Genomic DNA, 26,602 nt, shown 5'->3' on the forward strand with positions numbered 1-26,602 from the left:
TGAATACTTTTGCAAGGCACTGTAGAGGATGTCCACAGACTGGTCGCTTGTCAGACCAGTATGGACATTGTAGCCATTACAGAACTACATTTCTCACAGGGCTACAAGTGTGATAGTCAGATGTGTTTGTCTGTCTAGTGACATCCTCTGTGCCATACGGTCTGATATTACAGCATTAACTGCAGGTCACACGGCAAGAGGTCAACCAAAGTCATCGCCATGGTAACATCAGACAGGAAATGGACAGCGAAGTCCATCAAGTCGCAGTGGCCCTGTCATGGATTTATCAGAAAAAGACTGGGTTACACCACCAGCAGACCTCCGCGCCACGGTAACTCACACGTGTCCGATTTCAGCATACTGCCAGATTGGCGGAAATACTGTGGGTTCTCGATGACAGGGATCTTTGTCATTCCAATGATCACTGCATCGTGGCCCATCTCTGAGGACGAAGGGGTGTTGTTGCCGTTGGAGACATGATGAAGAGGACTGGCGGAGTCATCGTCGTTACTGATGACCGAGGAGGAGCCTGAGGAGGAAGTGGAGGACCCCAGTGGGAGGAAATACAATTATGAGAGGAGTGGAAGAGGGGTCTTTTTCATGTTTGACTTTTGTATGTTATCATGTGGCAAAACATAAGCTGGAATGTGGTGGGGCTAAATGGAATTAAAACTGTAGAAATGTGCACCTAAAACAAGATTTTCATTGTTATCCAAATGGGAGGCCTGCAAGTCTCAATACTGGTTTGAAAAATGACTAAACTAAGATTAAAGAGAAAAGCTTTACCCTTCATCCCAAACTTTGAGTTTCTTCCGTATTTCAGAATGATCACCATCAGAACACATCCAATTAATGCCACACCAGCGATCCCCACCACTATGTACACCTGGGAAAACACCATTCAACAACGTAAAATACTTGCCAATAACAGTGCACAACATTATAGTATATAAATAACCACACATGACAAATTATGACGTGTATGTTAACTTACTGCAACACTGTCCTCTATTGGGGGTAGTGGTAAGTCTGAGACAAAAATACCAAGCACAGGTCATATTTAATACAGAATGAAAACAGCATTAAACATACAAACATTGAAGTACATAATCGAACTATAATTTCTTCTGATTTCTTCTCTCACGTTAAAATGACTTTAGATTTTTCTCAAACGCTGAAAATAACCAGACAGTAGGTGTGTTAGCTACAGTGCATTCAGAAAGTATTCACACCCCTTGACTTTTTCCATATTTTACAGCCTGAATATAAAATGGATTACATTTAGATGTTTTTGCCCTACACACAATACCCCATAATGTCAAAGTGGAATTATGTTTTTCAAAAGTTTTACAAATTAATTAAAAATTAAAAGCTGAAATGTCTTGAGTCAATAAGTATTCAACACCTTTGTTATGGCAAGCCTAAATAAGTTCAGGAGTAAAAATGTGCTTGTTTTTTTATGACTCTCATCTCTTTACCCCACACATACAATTATCTGTAAGGTCCCTCAGTCGAGCAGTGAATTTCAAACACAGATTCAACCACAAAGACCAGGGAGGTTTTCCAATGCCTCGCAAAGAAGGGCAACTAATGGTAGATGGATTTTTTAAAAACAGACATTGAATATCCCTTTGAGCATGGTGAAGTGATTAATTACACTTTGGATGGTGTATCAATACACGCAGTCACTACAAAGATACAGGCATCCTTCCTAACTCAGTTGCCAGAGAGGAAAGAAACCACCCTGGGATTTCACCATGAGGCAAATGGTGACTTTAAAACAGTTACAGAGTTTAATGGCTGTGATAGGAGAAAACTGAGGATAGATCAACAACATTGGAGTTACTCCACAATACTAACCTAACTGACAGAGTGAAAAGAAGGAAGCCTGTACAGAATGAAAAATATTCCAAAACATGCATCCTGTTTGCAACAAGGAACTAAAGTAAATCTGCAAAACATTTGGTCAAGCAATTAACTTTTGTCCTAAATAAAAAGTGTTATGTTTGGGGCAAATCCAATACAACACATTCTTGAGTACCAGTCTCCATATTTTCAAACATAGTGGTGGCTGCATCATGTTATGGGTATGCTTGAGGGCTGGGAAGTTTTTCAGGATACAAAATAAAAGGAATGGATCTAAGCACAGGCAAAATCCTAGAGGAAAACCTGGTTCAGTCTGCTTTCCACCAGACACTGGGAGATTAATTCACCTTTCAGCAGGACAATAACCTAAAACACAAGGCCAAATCTACACTGGAGTTGCTTACTAAGAAGACAGTGAATGTTCCAGAGTGGCCGAGTTACAGTTTTGACGCAAATTACTTCAAGATATGACGCAGATGCTAAGCTACAGGACTGTTTTGCTAGCACAGACTGGAACATGTTCCGGGATTCTTCAGACAGCATTGAGGAGTACACCACATCAGTCACTGGCTTCATCAATAAGTGCATCGATGATGTCGTCCCCACAGTGACCGTACGTACATACCCCAACCAGAAGCCATGGATTACAGGAAACATCCGCACTGAGCTAAAGGGTAGAGCTGCCGCTTTCAAGGAACGGGACTCTAACCCGGACGCTTATAAGAAATCCCGCTATGACCTCCGACGAACCATCAAACAGGCAAAGAGTCAATACAGGTCTAAGATTGAATCATACTACACTGGCTCTGACGCTCGTCGGATGTGGCAGGGCTTGAAAACTATTACAGACTACAAAGGGAAGCACAGCCGCGAGCTGCCCAGTGACACAAGCCTACCAGACGAGCTAAACCACTTCTATGCTCGCTTCGAGGCAAGCAACACTGAAGCATGCATGAGAGCACCAGCTGTTCCGGACGACTATGTGATCACGCTCTCCGTAGCCGATGTGAGTAAGACTTTTAAGCAGGTCAACATTCACAAGGCCGCAGGGCCAGACGGATTACCAGGACGTGTACTCCGAGCATGTGCTGACCAACTGGCAAGTGTCTTCACTGACATTTTCAACATGTCCCTGACTGAGTCTGTAATACCAACATGTTTCAAGCAGACCACCATAGTCCCCGTGCCCAAGAACTCTAAGATAACCTGCCTAAATGACTACCGACCCGTAGCACTGACGTCTGTAGCCATGAAGTGCTTTGAAAGACTGGTCATGGCTCACATCAACAGCATAATCCCAGAAACCCTAGACCCACTCCAATTTGGATACCGCCCCAACAGATCCACAGATGATGCAATCTCTATCGCACTCCACACTGCCCTTTCCCACCTGGACAAGAGGAACACCTACGTGAGAATGCTATTCATTGACTACAGCTCAGCATTCAACACCATAGTGCCCTCTAAGCTCATCACTAAGCTAAGGATCCTGGGACTAAACACCTCCCTCTGCAACTGGATCCTGGACTTCCTGACGGGCCGCCCCCAGGTGGTAAGGGTAGGTAACAACACATCTGCCACACTGATCCTCAACACGGGGGCCCCTCAGGGGGTGCGTGCTCAGTCCCCTCCTGTACTCTCTGTTCACCCATGACTGCATGGCCAGGCACGACTCCAACACCATCATTAAGTTTGCCGACTGACACAACAGTGGTAGGCCTGATCACCGACAACGATGAGACAGCCTATAGGGAGGAGGTCAGAGATCTGGCCGTGTGGTGCCAGGACAACAACCTCTCCCTCAACGTGACCAAGACAAAGGAGATGATTGTGGACTACAGGAAAAAAAAAGAGGACTGAGCACGCCCCCATTCTCATCGACGGGGCTGTAGTGGAACAGGTTGAGAGCTTCAAGTTCCTTGGTGTCCACATCACCAACGAACTATCATGGTCCAAACACACCAAGACAGTCGTGAAGAGGGCACGACAAAGCCTATTCCCCCTCAGGAGACTAAAAAGATTTGGCATGGGTCCTCAGATCCTCAAAAAATTCTACAGCTGCACCATCGAGAGCATCCTGACTGGTTGCATCACCGCCTGGTATGGCAACTGCTTGGCCTCTGACCGCAAGGCACTACAGAGGGTAGTGCGTACGGCCCAGTACATCACTGGGGCAAAGCTCCCTGCCATCCAGGACCTCTATACCAGGCGGTGTCAGAGGAAGGCCCTCAAAATTGTCAAAGACTCCAGCCACCCTAGTCATAGACTGTTCTCTCTGCTACCGCACGGCAAGCGGTACCGGAGTGCCAAGTCTAGGTCCAAAAGACTTCTCAACAGCTTCTACCCCCAAGCCATAAGACTCCTGAACAGCTAATCATGGCTACCCGGACTATTTGCACTGCCCCCCCACCCCATCCTTTTTACGCTGCTGCTACTCTGTTAAGTATTTATGCATAGTCACTTTAACTCTACCCACATGTACATATTACCTCAACTACCTCAACTAGCCGGTGCCCCCGCACATTGACTATGCAACGGTACCCCCCTGTATATATAGCCTCCCTACTGTCACTTTATTTTACTGTATATATAGCCTCCCTACTGTCACTTTATTTTACTTCTGCTCTTTTTTTCTCAACACTTTTTTGTTGTTGTTTTATTCTTACTTTTTTGTTTAAAATAAATGCACTGTTGGTTAAGGGCTGTAAGTAAGCATTTCACTGTAATGTCTGCACCTGTTGTATTCGGCGCATGTGACCAATAAAATTTGATTTGATTTGATTTGATTTGATATATGGCAAGACCTGAAAATTGTTGTCTAGAAATTATCAACAACCAATTTGACATAGCTTGAAGAATTCTGAAAAGAATAGTGGGCAAATGTTGCACAATCCCCAGAAAGACTCACAGCTGTAATCACTGCCAAAGGTGCTTCTACAAAGTATAGACTCAGGGGTGTGAATACTTGCAGTATGTAAATGAGATCTTTCTGTATTTCATTTTCAATAAATTAGTAAACATTTCTAAAAACATGTTTTCACTTTGGTATCCATTTTGAATTCAGGCTGTAACACAACAAAATGTGGAATAAGTAAAGGGCTATGAATACTTTCTGAAGGCACTGTATGTTACTTAATAGACAGGGCAAAGAGTCAGAAAAACTGGCATTTTGTCCAGTCAAAGGTTTCTCCATGGATTATGCTTGTCTATCCCCTACTAGCTTTTGGGCCACCCTGGATTTTGCCCCAAATCCAATATGTTCCCTCAGGATTTCATAGTTCAAGCACATACCAGTGGTGTCTGAGATGCAACAGGGTGATGACATCCCACAGCACAGGAAGAGCAGTGGACAGAGGACATGGAAAATATAACAAGGCAGGATCATCAATCTGTCATTATCCCTTAAGTCTTTAGGGCCCAGTGCAGTCAACAACAACATTTTCCTGTATTTTATATATACAGTGCATTCGGAAAGTATTCAGACCCCTTCACTTTTTTCACATTTTGTTACGTTACAGCCTTATTCTAAAATGGATTAAATTCTTTTTTTTCCTCATCAATCTACACACATGACCCCATAATGACAAAGCAAAAACAGGTTTTTAGACATTTTTGCAAATGTATTAAAAATAACAAACTGAAATATTACACTTACATAAGTATTCAGACCCTTCATTGAAGAACCTTTGGCAGCGATTACAGCCTCGAGTCTTCTTGGGTATGACGCTACAAGCTTGGCACACCTGTATTTGGGGAGTTTCTCCCATTCTTCTCTACAGATCCTCTCAAGCTCTGTCAGGTTGGATGGGGAGCGTCGATGCAAAGCAATTTTCAGGTCTCTCCAGAGATGTTTGATCGGGTTCAAGTCCTAAGGTCTGGCTGGGCTACTCAAGGACATTAACAATCTTGTCCCGAAGCCACTCCTGCGTTGTCTTGGCTGTGTGCTTAGGGTCGTTGTCCTGTTGGAAGGTGAACCTTCGCCCCAGTCTGAGGTCCTGAGTGCTCTGGAGCAGGTTTTCATCAAGGATCTCTCTGTACTTTGCTCCGTTTATCTTTCCCTCGATCCTGACTAGTCTCCCAGTCCCTGCCACTGAAAATCATCCCCACAGCATGATGCTGCCACCACCATGCTTCACCGTAGGGATGGTGCCAGGTTTCCTCCAGATGTGACGCTTGGCATTCAGGCAAAAGAGTTCAATCATGGTTTCATCAGACCAGAGAATTTTGTTTCTCATGGTCTGAGTCCTTTAGGTGCCTTTTGGCAAACTCCAAGCGGGCTGTTAAGTCCCTTTTACTGAGGAGAGGCTTCCGTCTGGCCACTCTACCATAAAGGCCTGATTGGTGGAGTGCTGCAGAGATGGTTGTCCTTCTGGAAGGTTCTCCGATCTCCACAGAGGAACTCTGGAGCTTTGTCAGAGTGACCATCGGGTTCTTGGTCACCTCCCTGACCAAGGCCATTGTCCCCAGATTGCTCAGTTTGGCCGGCGGCCAGCTCTAGGAAGAGTCTTGGTTGTTCCAAACTTCTTCCATTTAAGAAGGATGGAGGCCACTGTGTTCTTGGGGACCTACAATGCTGCAGAAATGTTTTGGTACCCTTCCCCAAATCTGTGCCTTGACAGAATCCTGTCTCGGAGCTCTACGGACAATTCATTTGACCTCATGGCTTGGTTTTTGCTCTGACATGCACTGTTAACTGTGGGACCTTATATAGACAGGTGTGTGCCATTCCAAATCATGTCCAATCAATTGGATTAACCACAGGTGGACACCAATCAAGTTGTAGAAACATCTCAAGGATGATCAATGGAAACAGGATGCACCTGAGCTCAATTTCAAGTCTCATAGCAAAGGGTCTGAATATTTATGTAAATAAGGTATTTCTTTCTTTTTCTTTTACATAAAAAAAAAAAAAAAAAACTGTTTTCGCTTTGTCATTATGGGGTATTGTGTGTAGATTGATGAGGACATTTTATTTATTTAATCCATTTTGGAATAAGGCTGTAACGTAACAAAATGTGGAGAAAGTGAAGGGGTCTGAATACTTTCCGAATGCACTGTATATATACGGTACCAGTCAAAAGTTTGGATACAACTACTCATTCAAGGGTTTTTCTTTATTTTTAATATTTTCTACATTCTAGAATAATAGTGAAGACATCAAAACTATGAAATAACACATATGGAATCATGTAGTAACCAAAAAAGTGTTAAACAAATCCAAATATATTTTTAATTTGAGATTCTTCAAAGTAGCCACCCTTTGCCTTGATGACAGCTTTGCACACTCTTGGCATTCTCTCAACCAGCTTCACCTGGAATGCTTTTCCAACAGTCTTGAAGGAGTTCCCACATATGCTGAGCACTTGTTGGCTGCTTTTCCTTCACTCTGCGGTCCAACTCATCCCAAACCATCTCAATTGGGTTGAGGTCGGGTGATTGCGGAGGCCAGGTGATCTGGTGCAGCACTCCATCACTCTCCTTCTTGGTGAAATAGCCCTTACGCAGCCTGGAGGTTTGTTGGGTCATTGTCCTGTTGAAAAACAAATGATAGTCCCACTAAGCGCAAACCAGATGGGATGGCGTATCGCTGCAGAATGCTGTGGAAGCCATGCTGGTTAAGTGTGCCTTGAATTCTAAATAAATCACTGACAATGTCACCAGCAAAGCACCCCCACACCGTCACACCTCCTCCTCCATGCTTCACGGTGGGAACCACACATGCGGAGATCATCCGTTCACCTACTCTGCGTCTCACAAAGACACTGTGGTTGGAACCAAAAATCTCAAATTTGGACTCCACCAGATTTCCACCAGTCTAATGTCCATTGCTCGTGTTTCTTGGCCCAAGCAAGTCTCTTCTTATTATTGGTGTCCTTTAGTAGTGGTTTCTTTGCAGCAATTCGACCATTAAGGCCTGATTCACAGTTGATGTTGAGATGTGTCTGTTACTTGAACTCTGTGAAGGATTCATTTGGGCTGCAATCTGAGGTGCAGTTAACACTAATTAACTTATCCTCTGCAGCAGAGGTAACTCTGGGTCTTCCTTTCCTGTGGCGGTCCTCATGAGAGCCAGTTTCATCATAGCGCTTGATGGTTTTTGTGACTGCACTTGAAGAAACTTTCAAAGTTCTTGGCATTTTCCGAATTGACTGACTTTCATGTCTTAAAGTAATGATGGACTGTCGTTTCTCTTTGCTTATTTGAGCTGTTCTTGCCTTGGTCTTTTACCAAATAGCGCTATCTTCTGTATACCACCCCTACCATGTCACAACACAACTGATTGGCTCGCATTAAGAAGGAAAGACATTCCACAAATTAACTTTTAAGAAGGCACACCTGTTAATTGAAATGCATTCCAGATGACTACCTTATGAAGCTGGTTGAGAGAATATCAAGAGTGTGCAAAGCTGTTATCAAGGCAAAGGGTGGCTACTTTGAAGAATCTCAAATATAAAATAAATGTTGATTTGTTTAACACTTTTTTGGTTACTACATGTGTAACCAACTACATTGTTTTGATGTCTTCAGTATTATTCTACAATGTAGAAAATAGTACAAATAAAGAAAACACCTGGAATGAGTAGGTGTGTCCAAACTTTTGACTGGTACTGTATATCCACACTATGTTGGAATAATACTGTACAATTGTGAGAATTATGATAAAGACCTTTTAGTGTAAGAGCTGTTTGAAAAGACTGGCTGAAATTTTAGCCTGTTTTGGTGGGATGGAGTGTTGGCCTCACGGGTGATGTCACCAGGTGGTAAATGAGTTAATAAACCAATAAGAAAGAGTTCCAAACCTCTCTGCCAAAAACAGCTAGTTTTCAGTTTTCCCCTCCCCACTCAGACCAGACTCCCAGACAGAGAAATTGCTCTTTGCTAAGAAGCTATATTTGTTTATTTTTGACAATTTAAATTGAAAACAATCACAGTAAGGTACTTCATTGTTAACCCAAAATGATTTGATATTGAGATAAAAAAAATGGCTGCATTGGATATTTAAAATTAAAGTAACTGTCTAGTGAAAATCTCACTTTTAAAAGTTAATATTCTATTAACTCATACCCAAATAATGTTGTTTACTCATCCTATACTCATACTGTATGTTGCCAAAGCATAAATTTGGTGGGGAAAAACACTTAGAAAACCGCACCTCAAACTTCTATGTCAAATGCTTGCTATTTCCTCATTGAGGATGATGGCATAGAGGCCAATCAGCAGTCTACTTGCGTGAATATTTTTATGACCGGTATACGCCCACACCATTCCAACACAGAAAAGCTGCTTTTTAACATTCTTAATTTAAAAAAATTGGAAGGAAAACTATTTCACTCATATTGTCATTAATTATAGGTCATATTTCATAGAAATCTGGAAACACTGGACAGTTACTTTAATGTCATGTCAAGAGAAAAACACATACTGTTGTTTGCTGTCTCTGTAACAGCACGTTTTAGAATTGTAATTCTTTGCAAAATTGCAATGTCTTAAGAAATACTTACATGGGTAGTTATATGGCGGTTCTGAAATAAGTGAAAAAGAGAATTGACATGTTATTCATAAACATCCATTACACATACCATGCTTCACAAAAAACAGTATATTCTCATAAAAAAGCTGCTATGAAGAACCATTTGTTCCCGTACGAGACCTCTGAAAAAAGGTTACCATTTTCAAGTCATATAGAACACTTTTTAGTTCCACATAGAACCTCTTCTTCCAAATATAACTTATGAAAGCGTGCTATTTGTAACCAAAAAGGGTTTTATTTTACTTGAAAGGGTTCTATTTGGAACCTTTTTTCAGGTCCTACGGGGACAGATGGTTCTATATAGCACAGATTTTTTCGTAGGATCTAAAAACAGCTTATATATAGATTATATACAGTTGAAGTCGGAAGTTTACATACATTTAGGTTGGAGTCATTAAAACTCATTTTCCAACCACTCCTCAAATTTCTTGTTAACAAACTATAGTTTTGGCAAGTCGGTTAGGACATCTACTTTGTGCATGACACAAGTAATTTTTCCAACAATTGTTTACAGACAGATTATTTCACTTATAATTAATTGTATCACAATTCCAGTGGGTCAGAAGTTTACATACACTAAGTTGACTGTGCCTTTAAACAGCTTGGAAAATTCCAGAAAATGATGTCATGGCTTTAGAAGCTTTTGATAGGCTAATTGACATCATTTGAGTCAATTGGAGGCCTACCTTCAAACTCAGTGCATCTTTGCTTGACATCATGGGAAAATCAAAAGAAATCATCCAAGACCTCCAAATTTTTTTTTGTAGACCTCCACAAGTCTGGTTCATCCTTGGGAGCAATTTCCAAACGCCTGAAGGTACCACGTTCATCTGTACAAACAATAGGACGCAAGTATAGACACCATGGGACCACACAGCCGTCATACCGCTCAGGAAGGAGACGCGTTCTGTCTCTTACAGATTAACGTACTTTGGTGCGAAAAGCGCAAATCAATCCCAGAACAACAGCAAAGGACCTTGTGAAGATGCTGGAGGAAACAGGTACAAAAGTATCTATATCCACAGTAAAACGAGTCCTATATATCGACATAACCTGAAAGGCCGCTCAGCAAGGAAGAAGCCACTGCTCCAAAACCGCCATAAAAAAGCCAGACTACGGTTTGCAACTGCACATGGGGACAAAGATCGTACTTTTTGGAGAAATGTCTTCTGGTCTGATGAAACAAAAATAGAACTGTTTGGCCATAATGACCATCGTTATGTTTGGAGGAAAAAGGGGGTACCTTGCAAGCCGAAGAACACCATCCCAACCGTGAAGCACGGGGGTGGCAGCATCATGCTGTGGGGGTGCTTTGCTGCAGGAGGGACTGGTGCACTTCACAAAATAGATGGCATCATGAGGAAGGATAATTATGTGGATATATTGAAGCAACATCTCAAGACATCAGTGAGGAAGTTAAAGCTTGGTCGCAAATGGGTCTTCCAAATGGACCATGATCCCAAGCATACTTCCAGTTGTGGCAAAATGGCTTAAGTACAACAAAGTCAAGGTATTGGAGTGGCAATCACAAAGCCCTGACCTCAATCCTATAGAAAATGTGTGGGTAGAACTGAAAAAGCGTGTGCAAGCAAGGAGGCCTACAAACCTGACTCAGTTACACCAGCTCTGTCAGGAGGAATGGGCCAAAATTCACCCAACTTATTGTGGGAAGCTTGTGGAAGGCTACTCGAAACGTTTCACCCAAGTTAAACAATTTAAAGGCAATGCTGCCAAATACTAATTGAATGTATGTAAACTTCTGACCCACTGGGAATGTGATGAAATAAATAAAAGCTGAAATAAATCATTCTCTCTAATATTATTCTGACATTTCACATTCTTAAAATAAATTGGTGATCCTAACTGACCTAAGACAGGGATGTTTTACTAGGATTAAATGTCAGGAATTGTGAAAAACTGAGTTTAAATGTATTTGGCTAAGGTGTATGTAAACTTCTGACTTCAACTGTAGAATCTTATATAGAATTGCAGTAACTATAAACGAAACTGGAGTGAGACCTGTATCGTAGTCTGTGTCTGGCGGGAGCAGGAAGTGGGCGTCGATTACTTTTTGGTCCTCCCCGTACTCGTTCCTGACCACCAGCGTATACTGCCCATTGTGGATGTGAGTCGGGTTGACAAGCTGCAGGCAGCCGTGGTGAACGCTCCCTGTGCTCTCGTGGATCTCGGTCTTGATGTACTCCTGTTCGTGGAGCTCTTGGTCCTTGTGGTACCACCGCAGCTCGGGCTTGGGGTTTCCGGTCACACTGAAGGGGATGCACCAGTGGTGGAGGCGCAAAGGCTCCAGCAGCTCCAGGATAGTGGGGCGAACTGACACAGAGACAACAGGAATAATAGTCACAGGGTACTGGGAGTGGGTGCTAGACACGAGGAAGGAGGACTGGAGGAGTGCAGTGGGAGACTGGGGAAAGGGGGCTAGACAGGAGGGAGATTATGATAGGGCATTGAGGGCAACCAGGAGCTAAACAGAATGAGGAGTACAGTATGGCAAGGTGACAGGAGACATGTAGAGTCAATCAGAATGTTGAGCGATAGTGGATAGTATCATTTCAGTAAGGACACAGAACCACCAGAGGTAGTCTTTCAGAATGTTGACGACCAATACTAGGATGCTACAGATCCAGGATAAAATTACATTTTGCAACCACAGTGCCAGAATAAAATAAACAAAAAAATGGTATAGGCACTCAACACAACAGAACATGTCCTTACAGAGGATGTTGAGTTGGAGGTAAGCCTCGGTTTGGCCGACTACGTTCTCAACATTGCAAGTGATCACTCTGCCGTTGTCGGAAGGCAAGAGACCTAACAGTGTCAGATTGCTCTCCAGCTCCAAGGCATTGATCTGTAAATACATTTAGCAATATTAGCATTGTCATGATGAGCATAAGCATTATTAGCTTTAGCATTAGCATTATTATTAATAGTAACATGTATTACACAGTAAATACAGTTAATAACAAATCATGGTGATCATAGTGAAACATATTTAATGCTGTATGTTATAAAACGCCTAAAACTATGGAGTGATGTGCTGTTATTATAATAATAAAATGATATATTCTTCTTTACGTATTGAAACATAAAAAAAAGTTTCATGTAAAAAAAAGATTTTTTTTTTAAATTTATTGCTATGGGGCCTCCTGAGTGGCGCAGCGGTCTAAGGCACTGCATTGCAGTGCTAGAGGCGTCACTACAGACCTGGGTTCGATCCCGGGCTGTATCACAACCGGCCGTGATCGGGAGTCCCATAGGGCGGCGCACAATTGACCCAGCGTCGTCCAGGTTAGGGGAGGGTTTGGCCGGGGGGGCTTTACTCTACTCATCTATACAGTGTATTCAGACCCCTTGACATTTTGTACGTTACAGCCTTATTCTAAAATTGATACTATAGTTTTTTTCCCTCATCAATCTACACACAATACCCCATAATGACAAAGCAAAAACTGTTTTTTAGACAAACTGAAATATGACATTTACATAAGTATTCAGACCCTTTACTCAGTACTTTGTTGAAGCACCTTTGGCAGCGATTATATCCTTGAGTCTTCTTGGGTATGACGCTACAAGCTTGGCACACCTGTATTTGGGGAGTTTCTCCCATTCTTCTCTGCAGATCCTCTCAAGCTATGTCAGGTTGGATGGGGAGCGTTGCTGCACAACTATTTTCAAGTCTCTCCAGAGATGTTCGATCGGGTTCAAGTCCGGGCTCTGGCTGGGCCACTCAAGGACATTCAGAGACTTGTCCGAAGCCACTCCTGCGTTGTCTTGGCTGTGTGCTTAGGGTCATTGTCCTGTTGGAAGGTGAACCTTCGCCCCAGTCTGAGGTCCTGAGCGCTCTGGAGCAGGTTTTCATCAAGGATCTCTCTGTTCTTTGCTCCGTTCATCTTTCCCTCGATCCAGACTACTCTCCCAGTCCCTGCCGCTGAAAAACATCCCCACAGCATGATGCTTTCACCACCATGCTTCACCGTAGGGATGGTGCCAGGTTTCCTACAGACATGACGCTTGGCATTCAGACCAAAGAGTTCAATCTTGGTTTCATCAGACCAGAGAATCTTGTTTCTCTTGGTCTGAGAGTCTTTAGGTGCCTTTTGGCAAACTCTAAGCGGGCTGTCATGTGCCTTTTACTGAGGAGTGGCTTCCGTCTGGCCATTCTACCATAAAGGCCTGATTGGTGGAGTGCTGCAGAGATGGTTGTCCTTCTGGAAGGTTCTCCCATCTCCACAGAGGAACTCTAGAGCTCTGTCAGATCGACCATCGATTTCTTGGTCACCTCCCTGACCAAGGCCCTTCTCCCCCGATTGCTTAGTTTGCCCTGGCGGCCAGCTCTAGGAAGAGTCTTGGTGGTTCCAAACTTCTTCCATTTAAAGAATGATGGAGGCCACTGTGTTCTTGGGGACCTTCAATGCTGTAGAAATGTTTTGGTACCCTTCCCCAGATCTGTGCCTCATCACAATCCTGTTTCGGAGCTCTAGGACAATTCCTTCGACCTCATGGCTTGGTTTTTGCTCTGACATGCACTGTCAACTGTTGGACCTTATATAGACAGGTGTGTGCCTTTCCAAATCATGTCCAAACAATTGAATTTACTACAGGTGGACTGCAATCAAGTTGTAGAAACATCTCCAGGATGATCAATGGAAACAGGATGCAGCTGAGCTCAATTTCATGTCTCATAGCAAAGGGTCTGAATACTTATGTAAATAAGGTTCTGTTTTTTATTTTTAATACATTTGCAAACATTTCTAAAAACCTGTTTTCATTTTGTCATTATGGGGTATTGTGTGTAGATTGGTGAGGATATATATATTTAAAATCCATTTTAGAATAAGGCTGTAACGTAACAAAATGTGAAAAAGTCAAGGGGTCTGAATACTTTCCGAAGGCACTGTATATATTTGTGTGTTATGGTGTCAGTTGAGGAAAGTGCATTACATACAAAGCCAAGAGCTTTTCCCTGCCCACATGACCTAATCAGGAACAACTCCTAGCCCTAGTAATAGTCAAAGGGTTGTGTCATAATATACCAAAACAAAGATCATAATCTTACCTTAGTGATGGTAAACAGACTGTCGATATTCCACAAGATATCAGGGGCAGGAGACCCTGTTGCACTGCACACTGCTCTGACATCACTTCCCTCTGTCTTTGTGATGATAGAGGGACGGACCTCCGCTGCGGGAGCCTCTGTGAGTCAAACGTAAACAGAACCTTTAACAATGTTGTTTTACTGTACAAGTCGCACCTAAGTGACCTTCACTTGATTTCTACATCATGCTGTTTACTGACTATTTGAAAAGAAAAGTCGAAGCAATACACTGGCATTCTAGTATGCTCCTCAATGTTCCACACATACGCACGCACACACACTCTCTCTCTCTCTGCTTTGTCACAACATGTTTAGTGTAGTTCCCTGTCTGTATGTCTGTCTTTCTCTGGGGTTGACATTACCACAATCAGGGGGAGAGAATCTGGAGATGGCCCTCTTCACTGCTCTGTCATCTATGCATTTCAGCTCTTGACTCTCTGTACTGTCAATGTCCTCTTGCAGCCTCAGTTTGATCCACATGTTCTCACATACACACTTCAGAGGGTTACCAGACAGGAGAGGACTAGAGGAAAGAAACAGAGCATTAACACACACACTCACACACACACACAAATACTTGCAATCACATATTCATAGGCGTTTGCACTTTAAAATAAGAATGACATGACATAAAATAGTAAATAAGGATAGGTACTTACAAAGATGTCATGTTTAAGTTTAGGAATGTCCTCCAAGAGAGTGTTGACAAGTTATTGTCTCTCAGATTCCTATGAGTCAAAATAATAAATCATAAACGTTACAATGAACCAACTATTGTGGTCAGACTGACATAAATAATGTTATTAATGTACAGGTAACTGCCAAAATAAAGGAAACACCAACAGAAAGTATCTTAATACGGCATTGGGCCACCACGAGCAGCCAGAACAGCTCCTATGCGCCTTGGCATAGATTCTACAAGTGTCTGGAACCAGTGCTTGACTTGGACTGAAATAGGTGCCGGTACTCATTTTGGGTGCCGGTACTGTTTACATTTAGGTGCAGGAGCACCACAATACTTTTGAGTTAATATTCTATAAGAGGAACAGGAGCTCAAGCAGTAGAACATTTGAGTTGCCGGTACTCTGCTCCGGTGAGCTCCTGCCCAAGTCAAGCACTGTCGGGAACTCTGTTGGAGGGAAGCGACACCATTCTTCCACGAGAAATTCCATAATTTTGAGTTTTGTTTATGGTGGTGAAAAACACTGTCTCAGGTGCCAGTCCAGAATCTCCCATACGTGTTGAATTGGGTTGAGATCTGGTGATACACACACACCATTTAAACACCCTACGCGCCTTTGAGACCCCTCTTTCAAAGTCACTGAGATTTTTATACATGACCCTAAGCATAATGGGATGTTTTAATTGCTTAATTAACTCAGGAACCATACCTGTGTGGAAGCGCCTGCTTTCAATGTACTTTGTATCCCTCATTTACTCAAGTTTCCTTTATTTTGGCAGTTACCTGTATATACAGTAATCAATCCAAAAGCAATGTGTGTGATTAAACTAAAATGAAAAAGTATGTTGGAACGGAACGCCCGCTCTATTTACTCTATCACCTTTACTTGTTTTGCACCTAGCACCTTTTAACTATGCATTAACAACAACAACAAAATTGATAGAGGAGTCCGGCCATTAAACACAATGCTCCTCACTGTTTGCTGAGCGTGTCGTCCCGTTACCCAGCCATGAGGCTGATCTGTATGTGCTTGAACCAGCTCCTCTGACTATAGTAGACATTATCATGCCAATCCATAAAGATTTGGACAATAATTACCACATTAGAAGTGTTGACTGCAAGGCTTCAGTGTAAGGTTAGTACAGATGTAGAATCTTAATTTGAGCCAGTTTGCTACAGCAGGAAAATAATCCTGCAGCAACAGGAAATGATAATTATTATGTGGATTAAATTAATGAACATTTTTGTAGGGGCTGATTACATTTTTCATTAGGGCAAATCAAGTTTCAAAGTGGAAAATACAAACTTTAGAAGCCTTTTTAAAACTCAAATACACTACAAGTTTGCATTTCCTGCTGTGCAGGAACATTCTCAGCAACAAAAGAGTGATCAAATGAAGATCCTCCATCTGTAAGAATCTACTTCCCTATAATATGAATTGGGCTTAAATGTTTGTGATTGGCTTGGGGCCCCTACATTTGCTCTTTGAAAGTACATTAGCTACATCTGTGAGAAGGAAGATGAGAAGGAAAACACCAAACAGAGGACCAATCAAAGACTATACAGTACTTACAGATATTGAAGTCTTGTATTGTTGAAAAAGGCCTGTGATGAGATAGAAGTCAATCTCGTATTTGTCACAGTTCTGTTCGAAGGGGGGAGTGAATATTTGTTATTTTTAAAGTCACAATTACATATTAATATAGTTCAACCATAACATACTCTATAAATATTCCATAACACAGTCTGGATCCTAACCTTGCGTAATACTAATACTTACAGATTTCTGAGGTTTGAGTAGTACTTCAAGCTGTTATCATTGATGTCAAATAGTCTGTTTTGATTTGCAATGTATCTGTAAAAGTTCAATACAAAATAATTACAAATGATTATTATTACAAAAATGTAATGGAAATAATATAGTATTTGGCCATTATGTCCATCTTGGGCAGTTTCACAGGTTTCTGAACTGTTTTGCGGGAATCTGTAGCTTCTCTTCATGATAGATTTGATAGTGGTAGAAACTAGTGTTTCTTTGGACACTCCCCCTAATATCTACTGATTAGAACAGCTAAGATGATTATTGATATCTCTTTACACTAGAGTATACAACACCTGGATGAGTGATGGTGGTGCATGTAATATTAATGTTTAGAATTAATTATTAATGTTAAATATTCATAATAATTCATGAAAATGCTTTGTATGCCAAGGTAATATGCCAGTAGACCCTCATCAATTAAGGTTTTCTTTTGATTAAGCTATGGATGGTATGGGAGGACACAGTTAAGTACAACACCACCCTGTCTAGATGTAGGCTATGGCCCCTGCATGCTGTTGGTGTTAGTTTGCTCACTAACTGTATTTGCCCAGGAGCAATATAGGTGTCAGGCACAATACTCTACACTATATATTACTCCGAGAATTAACTGAGCATGGATATATGTTATAGGCCTACTGTACTGAAATATGCTGCAATAGCTAATAGGCCTGATAAACTAGATAAAGTACACTTATCACCAACAACATGCAGTGGTAATGCACTGTTTTCTCCACACATGCCTTATCTGTTTATTGTCTATCAAATGAACTCATCCTGTCCATCTCTAGCACTTCAACAATTGTGGCCTAAACCTAATAAATGGCTTTAAACCAGTGTCTTATACAGATACCACTGTGACTGTGTGCTAACGTGTTTGATATTTACAAGAACCACTTCGGGCAGTTATTGGTAACCAAGGTACAGTCCATATAGTCCATTGATTGTTACGATGGGTATTTTGTGGGGGTGACATAGACCCGAGTCTGTACTGAGTCTGTTATGTTGGCTAGCCTACATTATAATCGTGATTTGGCTAATTTATCTGACATTGTTTTCCTTTGTGTTTTTGTCTTGCTTCCCCCAGTCTGCATGTTGGAGCCACGGCAGCCATCATGCCATAATCCCCCATAAATATCATTACCACTATCCCTGGAAGGGCCTGGTTTCTAGAGGATGATAGCCTAATCCAAATATTCCCAACAACGCGTACCCCTACCACCTGACACGTGGGTACACCTTAGATGTTTTTGTATTTATTTGTTTGATCATTGGTCTGACATTGGTTTGCTTAAAAACATGAACCTTTATGCAATTGTCCCGTTCATTGTAGGTTTGCCATGTCTGCAATGGCGTAGCCATTTATTTTAATTAATCGATACTTACATATCGGTGATGTTGATGTCCATTTCTATGTCATCTAACGTAAGGATAGGGAAATCCTCGATCCCTGGTTCAGGATCGATACAAGCAATCCTTGAGATGCTGCAAGTGCAGAATGCAGGGCAAGCAGCGCTAAACCTCCACAGCCCCATCAAAACCATAAAGATTCCCAAGCGAGCCATTCCATATTTCCCTACGTTGGAGTCCATCGCAGGTCCAACGATATCTCACGGTAGGTATTGATCAAATCTGGATATTATGAATTTCCCCCCTCCTATAGCCAAATTAATCCGTTCGGCACAACTAATGAGACTACCTTTGATCACGAATGCGCAATCCCCTCAATGTAATATTAGGATGCCATGGAATGGCCTCTGTCTCCGCAGAATTGGTATCACACTACTGCATATCGATGCCGTGAAGCAAGGTGTCAAGTGCTCCGTCCTCCGTCTCACCCGTCTCTTTCTCAGAGGCAGAGCGTGGTAAAACGTGGCGCTCCAGATGTTTTGGGGGAGCAACCCGTTTTCCTGGTGATTCTTCTTCATATGCAGTAGTGATGGAGATGGAAATAAGAGAGACTGCACGGTGGAGTCAGAATGCGTGGTGATGTAGCGACAGAGTGCGTATGCGAGGAGGCAGGGTACCTGCATTCGTCTATTGATTACCGCTGTGGAAGAGCGCATCTCCGCCAGTCATCGCTGGAATTGCGTTTATACAGAAATGTATTGCTGACAGTTTATCAACATTTATCAGTGTTAGGACTATTCAACAGCTATGCTTATCATGCACACATATTCTGAAAAATAGGTGGGAATAGGCTATACAAACTATTGCCCTACATGTATTTATTTATTTTATTTTATTTAACCTTTATTTAACTAGGCAAGTCAGTTAGGAACAAATTCATATTTACAATGACGGCCTACCTACACCCTTATCTTATAATAGGAGGTTTAATATTTGGTTGAAATGGAATTACATTACCTATATTTGTAATGTTTGATGTGCCAATTTTATTCTGCATACCGACAACCTCGGTCTATAGGCCTACATAGTGCTTTTTCCAACAATACCACAGTTCCATGGATGGTCATTACGAGTGTGACGTGCAGTTTGACGCACAAGACGAGCTGCATCTAAGAAAAATAATTAAACAAAATATGTTTGTGTATGTGCTTCAAATGGGTTTTCCATCCGAGGAAAAAAGACGGCGGAGAAATACTGTAGCTGCTATCGAAATAGTCGTAATTTGTCAAAGCAAACAGATAGGTTATGGTTAGCATATGTTGTTAAAAATACATATTTGTGGATATGTCAGTTATTGGGGGGCCATGAGATTACATATTTATCTATTTATGAAAAATGTGCTATTGTAATAGCTAACTTGGATAGATTATTAAAAAAATATATGTAATATGCTCAGTTCCATTTTTTTATCTAGGAACTTTTCAATTTGAGGACAAGTAAATCTGCTGCAGACAAAGGTCATGGACAAGAAGAGTCCTGGCACATGACACGGTTATTTTTATTCCAGGTGGTAAACACACACAGGTGCTGTGATGTTGTGGGAAAATTGTATCTCTGAGGGATAATTGTTATAATTTTGACAAGGTCCTTTAGTGATTGCATAAATATCACAATAAGCAAGTGAAGGAAATTTCAGACAACAATGGCTATTGAAATGAGATCATTTAAAACATTTGTGATCTTTAATAGAGTAATGTTCTTAGGACAATTAAAGATAAAATCAACTGGACAAAACATTGCAACCATGTGCAATTAGCTTTCTGCCCCTGTGCCTCAGCTTAATCACATGGAACTTATGAAGAATATTTATAGAAATAGAAACAGGATAGTACCCGTTTGTGAATTACTCCTCTACTTATTTGGACAGTGTAATGAATACTCAGGGAGAAAAAGGTGTAGATTCACGAGCAGAGCGCGGCAGGTGTTTATTACGCCTTCGCAGAAGGCAGGAATCGTGGTCACAGGCAGGCAATGGTCATACACAGGTAGGCAAACAGGCAGGAGAATCAAAAACTAGGACTGAAGGCTATAACTGGTTCTCACAAACGAGCTGGGAAAGGCTTAGTAGAGTCAAAACGAACAATACCTCACAAGGCACTAACAGAAAGAACTGAACTAAATAAAGAGCTGATGAGACCAGGTGAGTAACTAACACAGGTGAAATCCATGAACAAAAATGAACGACAGGGCTACGTTCACGAACACAAAGAAACAGGGCTACGTTCAAGAACACAAGGTGAACTAAGAAAATAAATACAGAACCTTACAGACAGTGAAGCTAAAACTTTTAATTCTGCTCTATAATCCAGCATTTTGGATTTGAGATCAAATGTTTTATATGAGGTGGCAGAACAGAATGTTACCTTTTATTTTAGCGTATTTTCATACATATCTGTTTTACCATTTAGAAATGAATGCACTTTATATATCTACTGTAGTCCCACCATTTGAAGGTGTCAAGTATTTGGACAAATTCATAGGGTATTAAATGTAGTCAAAAATGTAGTATTTGGTCCCATATTCCTACCACGCAATTATTACATCATAATTGTGACTCTACAAACTTGTTGGATGTATTTGGCAGTTTGTTTTGGTTGTGTTTCGGAATACGTTGTGACCAATAGTAGAATGGTAAATAATGTATTGTGTCATTTTGTAGTCATTTTTATTGTAAATAAGCATAGAATATGTTTCTTAACACTTCTACATTAATGTAGATGCTACCATGATTACGGATAATCATGAATGAATCGTGAATAATGATGAGTAAAAAAGTTACATATGTACAAAGATCATGCCCCCAAGACATGCTAACCTCTCACCATTACCATTTACAGGGGAAGTTAGCATTTTTGGGCATTATTCTGATTAATGAAAAGAGTAACGCAGATTTAGCGGTGTATCCAATAGCAATTGTTACATTGTAATGAAACCAATGTCATTTGATGTCTGCACCATTAGCTTGCTACATTTTGAAAACAGATGTTAGGCTACTTTGTTTTTTCTGAATCATTGCCAGCGGTTGGAAAAGTACCCAATTTTTTTACTTGAGTAAAAGTAAAGATACCTTAATAAAAGATAACTCAAGTAAAAGTGAAAGCCACCCAGTAAAATAATACTTGAGTAAAAGTATAAAAGTATTTGGTTTTAAATATACTTAAGTATCAAAAGTAAATGTAATTGCTAAAATATACTTAAGTATAAAAAATAAAAGTAAAAGTATAAATCATTTCAAATTCCTTATATAAAGCAAACCAGACGGCATTATTTTCTTGTTTTTTAAATGTGCGTATAGCCAGGGGCATTCTTCAACACTCATCATTTACAAACGAAGCATTTGTGTTTAGTGAGTCCGCCAGATCAGAGGCAGTAGGGCTGACCAGGGATGTTCTCTTGATAAGTGTGAATTAGACAATTTTCCTGTCCTGCTAAGCATTCAAAATGTAAGGAGTACTTTTGGGTGTCAGGGAAAATGTATGGAGTAAAAAGTACATCATTTTCTTTAGGAATGTAGTGAAGTAAAAGTAAAAGTAGTCAAAAATATTAATAGTAAAGTACAGATACCCCAAAAATAGTACTTTCAACTATTTTTACTTAAGTACTTTACACCACTGATCATTGCAATGATGACCACCACATGGTGCTGCAGCTCCTGACCAATTCTGCTATTTTGTGTGTTTTTTTCAAGCTGATTTGAACTTTTTGGTATATAATGTCACAACTATAATTTCCTATGACCAAAAACAGCTTCTGCACATCTGAACAGCGATCGCTATTATCGATTTGGAAGAACATTTCTACTTCAACGAGTCTACATGTCTGGACGTTCTGCTTACTGATACTGCAGACCATACTATTTACCAAGATAGTTTTCATCTACACTGCTCAAAAAAATAAAGGGAACACTAAAATAACACATCCTAGATCTGAATGAATGAAATAATCTTATTAAATACTTTTTTCTTTACATAGTTGAATGTGCTGACAAAAAAATCACACAAAAATTATCAATGGAAATCAAATGTATCAACCCATGGAGGTCTGGATTTGGAGTCACACTCAAAATTAAAGTGGAAAACCACACTACAAGCTGATCCAACTTTGATGTAATGTCCTTAAAACAAGTCAAAATTAGGCTCAGTAGTGTGTGTGGCCTCCACGTGCCTGTATGACCTCCCTAAAACACCTGGGCATGCTCCTGATGAGGTGGAGGATGGTCTCCTGAGGGATCTCCTCCCAGACCTGGACTAAAGCATCCGCCAACTCCTCAATTGGATTCAGGTCTGGGGAATGGGCGGGCCAGTCCATAGCATCAATGCCTTCCTCTTGCAGGAACTGCTGACACACTCCAGCCACATGAGGTCTAGCATTGTCTTGCATTAGGAGGAACCCAGGGCCAACCGCACCAGCATATGGTCTCACAAGGGGTCTGAGGATCTCATCTCGGTACCTAATGGCAGTCAGGCTACCTCTGGCGAGCACATGGAGGGCTGTGCGGCCCCCCCAAAGAAATGCCACCCCACACCATGACTGACCCACCGCCAAACCGGTCATGCTGGAGGATGTTGCAGGCAGCAGAACGTTCTCCACGGCGTCTCCAGACTCTGTCACGTCTGTCACATGTGCTCAGTGTGAACCTGCTTTCATCTGTGACGAGCACAGGGCGCCAGTGGAGAATTTGCCAATCTTGGTTTTCTCTGGCAAATGCCAAACGTCCTGCACGGTGTTGGGCTGTAAGCACAACCCCCACCTGTGGACGTCGGGCCCTCATACCACCCTCATGGAGTCTGTTTCTGACCGTCTGAGCAGACACATTTGTGGCCTGCTGGAGGTCATTTTGCAGGGCTCTGGCAGTGCTCCTCCTGCTCCTCCTTGCACAAAGGCGGAAGTAGCGGTCCTGCTGCTGAGTTGTTGCCCTCCTACGGCCTCCTCCACGTCTCCTGATGTACTGGCCTGTCTCCTGGTAGCGCCTCCATGCTCTGGACACTACGCTGACAGACACAGCAAACCTTCTTGCCACAGCTCGCATTGATGTGCCATCCTGGATGAGCTGCACTACCTGAGCCACTTGTGTGGGTTGTAGACTCCGTCTCATGCTACCACTAGAGTGAAAGCACCGCCAGCATTCAAAAGTGACCAAAATATCAGCCAGGAAGCATAGGAACTGAGAAGTGGTCTGTGGTCACCACCTGCAGAACCACTCCTTTATTGGGGGTGTCTTGCTAATTGCCTATAATTTCCACCTGTTATCTATTCCATTTGCACAACAGCATGTGAAATGTATTGTCAATCAGTGTTGCTTCCTAAGTGGACAGTTTGATTTCACAGAAGTGTGATTGACTTGGAGTTGCATTGTGTTGTTTAAGTGTTCCCTTTATTTTTTTGAGCAGTGTATATTTTTTTGTAGCTGTCTATTTACCATTACAAACCGATGCTGGCACTAAGACCGCACTCAGCAAGCTGTATAGGGCCATAAGCAAACAAGAGCATGCACATCCAGACACAGCGTTTCTTGTGGCAGGGGATTTTAATGCAGGGAACTGAAATCCGTTTTACCAAATTTTTACCAGCATGTCATCGGTGCAACTAGAGGACACAAAACTCTTGATCACTTTTACTACACACGCAGAAAAGCATACAAGGAAAATCAACCTTTGTCAAATCAGACCATAATTCTATCTTCCGGTTTTCTGCTTACAAGCAAAAACTCAAACAGAATGTACCAGTGACGCACTCAATAAGGAAGTGGTCCGATGAAGCAGATGCTAAGCTACAGAACTGTTTTGCTAGCACAGACTGGAATTTGTTCCGGGATTCATCCGATAACATTGAGGAGTTTACCACATCAGTCACCGCCTTCATTAATAAGTGCAGGCAAAGTGTCAATACAGGACTAAGATCGAATCCTACTACGCCGGCTCTGATGCTCGACAGATATGGCAGGGCTTGCAAACTATCAAGGATTACAAAGGGAAACCCAGCCATGCGAGCCTACCAAACGAGCGAAATGCCTTCTATGCTCGCTTCGAGGCAAACAACACTGACCCATGCATGAATGCACCAGCTGTTCCGGACGACTGTGTGATTTCGCTCTCCGTTGCCGATGTGAGTAACACCTTCAAACAGGTTAACATTCACAAAGCCACGGCGGAATACCAGGACGCATACTCAGAGTATGCGCTGACCAGCTGGCAAGTGTCTTCACTGACATTTTCAACCTATCCCTGACCCGGTCTGTAATACCAATTTGTTTCAAGCAGACCACCATAGTGCCTGCCTAAATGACTATCGCCCCCTAGCACTCACAACTATAGCCATGAAAAGACACCCTGGACCCCACTGAAATTCGCATCCCGTGCCAACAGATCCATAGATGATGCAATCTCTATTGCACTCCACACTGCCCTCACCCACCTGACAAAAGGAATACCTATGTAAGAATGCTGTTCATTGACTACAGCTCAGCATTCAACACCATAGTCCCTACCAAACTCAGGGCCCTGGGACTGAACATCTCCCTCTGCAACTGGATCCTAGACTTCCTGACGGGCTGCCCCCATGCGTTGAGGGTAGGCAACAACACATCTGCCACGCTGACCATCAACACAGGGTCCCCTCAGGGGTGTGTGCTTAGTCCTCTCCTGTACTCCCTGCTCACACATGACTGCGTGGCCGAGAGCCTCAAGTTCCTCTGTGTTCACATCACTAAAGAATTAACATGGTCCTCACACACCCACACAGTGCCTCTTCCCCCTCAGGAGGCTGTAAAGATTCGGCATGGGCCCTCAAATCCTCAAAAAGTTATACAGCTGCACCATTGAGAGCATCTTGACTGGCAAGGCGCTACAGAAGGTGGTGAGTACGGCCCAGTACATCACTGGGGCCGAGCTCCCTGCCATCCAGTACCTCTATTCCAGGCGGTGTCGGAGGAAGGCTCAAAATATTGTACCAGTGCATCAAGTCTGGAACCAACAGGACCCTGAACAGCTTCTACTCCCAAGCCATAGGACTGTTAAACATGGCTGCTAAATAGCTAATCAAATGGCTACCCTGACTACCTGCATTTACCCTTTTTTTTCACTAACTCTATGTGTAACCGGTGTGAAATGGCTAGCTAGTTAGCGGTGCGCGCTAGTAGCGTTTCAATCGGTGACGTCACTCGCTCTGAGACCTTGAAGTAGTAGTTTCCCTTGCTCTGCAAGGGTCGTGGCTTTTGTGGAGCGATGGGTAACGGTGCCTTGAGGGTGACTGTTGTCGATGTGTGCAGAGCGTCCCTGGTTCAATCCCAGGTTGAGGCGAGGAGAGGGATGGAAGCAAGACTGTTACATATGCACACACACTCTACCCACACACTCACACATACTTACACTGACACCCCAACAAACACATACTACATACGCCCACACACACATAACATGCACACATATGCATACTGACGCAACACACACACACACACTCAAACACACACACCACATACGTTGATGCTACTGTCATATCTATCCTGTTGTCTAGTCACTTTACCCCTACTATATGTACATTACCTCATACCCCTGCACATTGACTCGGTACTGTTACTCCCTGTACGTTATTTTCTCATTATTTTTATTCGTTATTCACTGTGGATTTATTCCTCCTGTCACTATTTCACATTTTTTAAAATCTTTATCTTTAACTCTGCATTGTTGGAAAAGGACCCCTAAGTAAGCATTTAACTGTTAGTCTACACACCTGTTGTCTAAGAAGCATGTGACAAATAACATTTGATTTGACCTAGCCTAAGCTACTATAACATTTGAAAACTTGGTAACCTGAAAACTAGGGCCTACAGTATGCCAGTCTCTCTTTTTATCCGTTCATGATGTGACATGTCTTGACCTTGACAACCTCATTCCCCTTGACACATCATGTTTAGTAAATGTTTCAGTCATGTACTCCACTCCATACACAGATGCATTGCAAAATAGCTACATAGGTAAACGGTCCCTGGCGCTCGCGACCTGTAAGTCCCGCCCAGTTGCTATAGCTCCGCATGATTGGTAAATCAATGGTTCATTCCTGTCAGCTAATTTGTCGACCTCTTATGGTCCGCTCATACAGGCAGCCCAATTCTGATATTTTTTCCACTAATTGGTCATTTGACCAATCACATCAGATCTTTTCACAGCATCTCTGATCTGAATT

At 42.1% G+C, this 26,602-nt stretch overlaps 1 protein-coding gene across 2 annotated transcripts in view; it reads right to left on the minus strand.

Annotated features, from left to right (window-relative positions):
* The window catches only part of LOC121582807 (BDNF/NT-3 growth factors receptor-like), a 30,899-nt gene extending 11,749 nt beyond the window's left edge, over positions 1-19,150 (minus strand). Inside the window, exons 1-13 of one of the 2 annotated variants that reach the window (XM_041898914.2) lie at positions 18,398-19,149; positions 16,973-17,047; positions 16,766-16,837; positions 15,170-15,238; positions 14,873-15,033; positions 14,472-14,608; positions 12,131-12,263; positions 11,417-11,728; positions 9,369-9,389; positions 5,158-5,166; positions 995-1,029; positions 787-886; positions 341-529 (exon numbers count right to left, since the gene is read on the minus strand). In XM_041898914.2, coding sequence (XP_041754848.1) covers positions 341-529; positions 787-886; positions 995-1,029; positions 5,158-5,166; positions 9,369-9,389; positions 11,417-11,728; positions 12,131-12,263; positions 14,472-14,608; positions 14,873-15,033; positions 15,170-15,238; positions 16,766-16,837; positions 16,973-17,047; positions 18,398-18,603 — 1,519 coding nt within the window. In that variant the 5' untranslated portion in view covers positions 18,604-19,149. Of the gene's footprint in view, positions 1-340; positions 530-786; positions 887-994; positions 1,030-5,157; positions 5,167-9,368; positions 9,390-11,416; positions 11,729-12,130; positions 12,264-14,471; positions 14,609-14,872; positions 15,034-15,169; positions 15,239-16,765; positions 16,838-16,972; positions 17,048-18,397 lie in introns of both variants that reach the window. The other variant, XM_041898915.2, reaches the window with a different exon arrangement.
* Between the last annotated feature and the right edge of the window lie 7,452 nt (positions 19,151-26,602).

The sequence above is a fragment of the Coregonus clupeaformis genome, chromosome 15 (assembly GCF_020615455.1).
Source record: "Coregonus clupeaformis isolate EN_2021a chromosome 15, ASM2061545v1, whole genome shotgun sequence".
Lineage (NCBI taxonomy): Eukaryota > Metazoa > Chordata > Actinopteri > Salmoniformes > Salmonidae > Coregonus > Coregonus clupeaformis.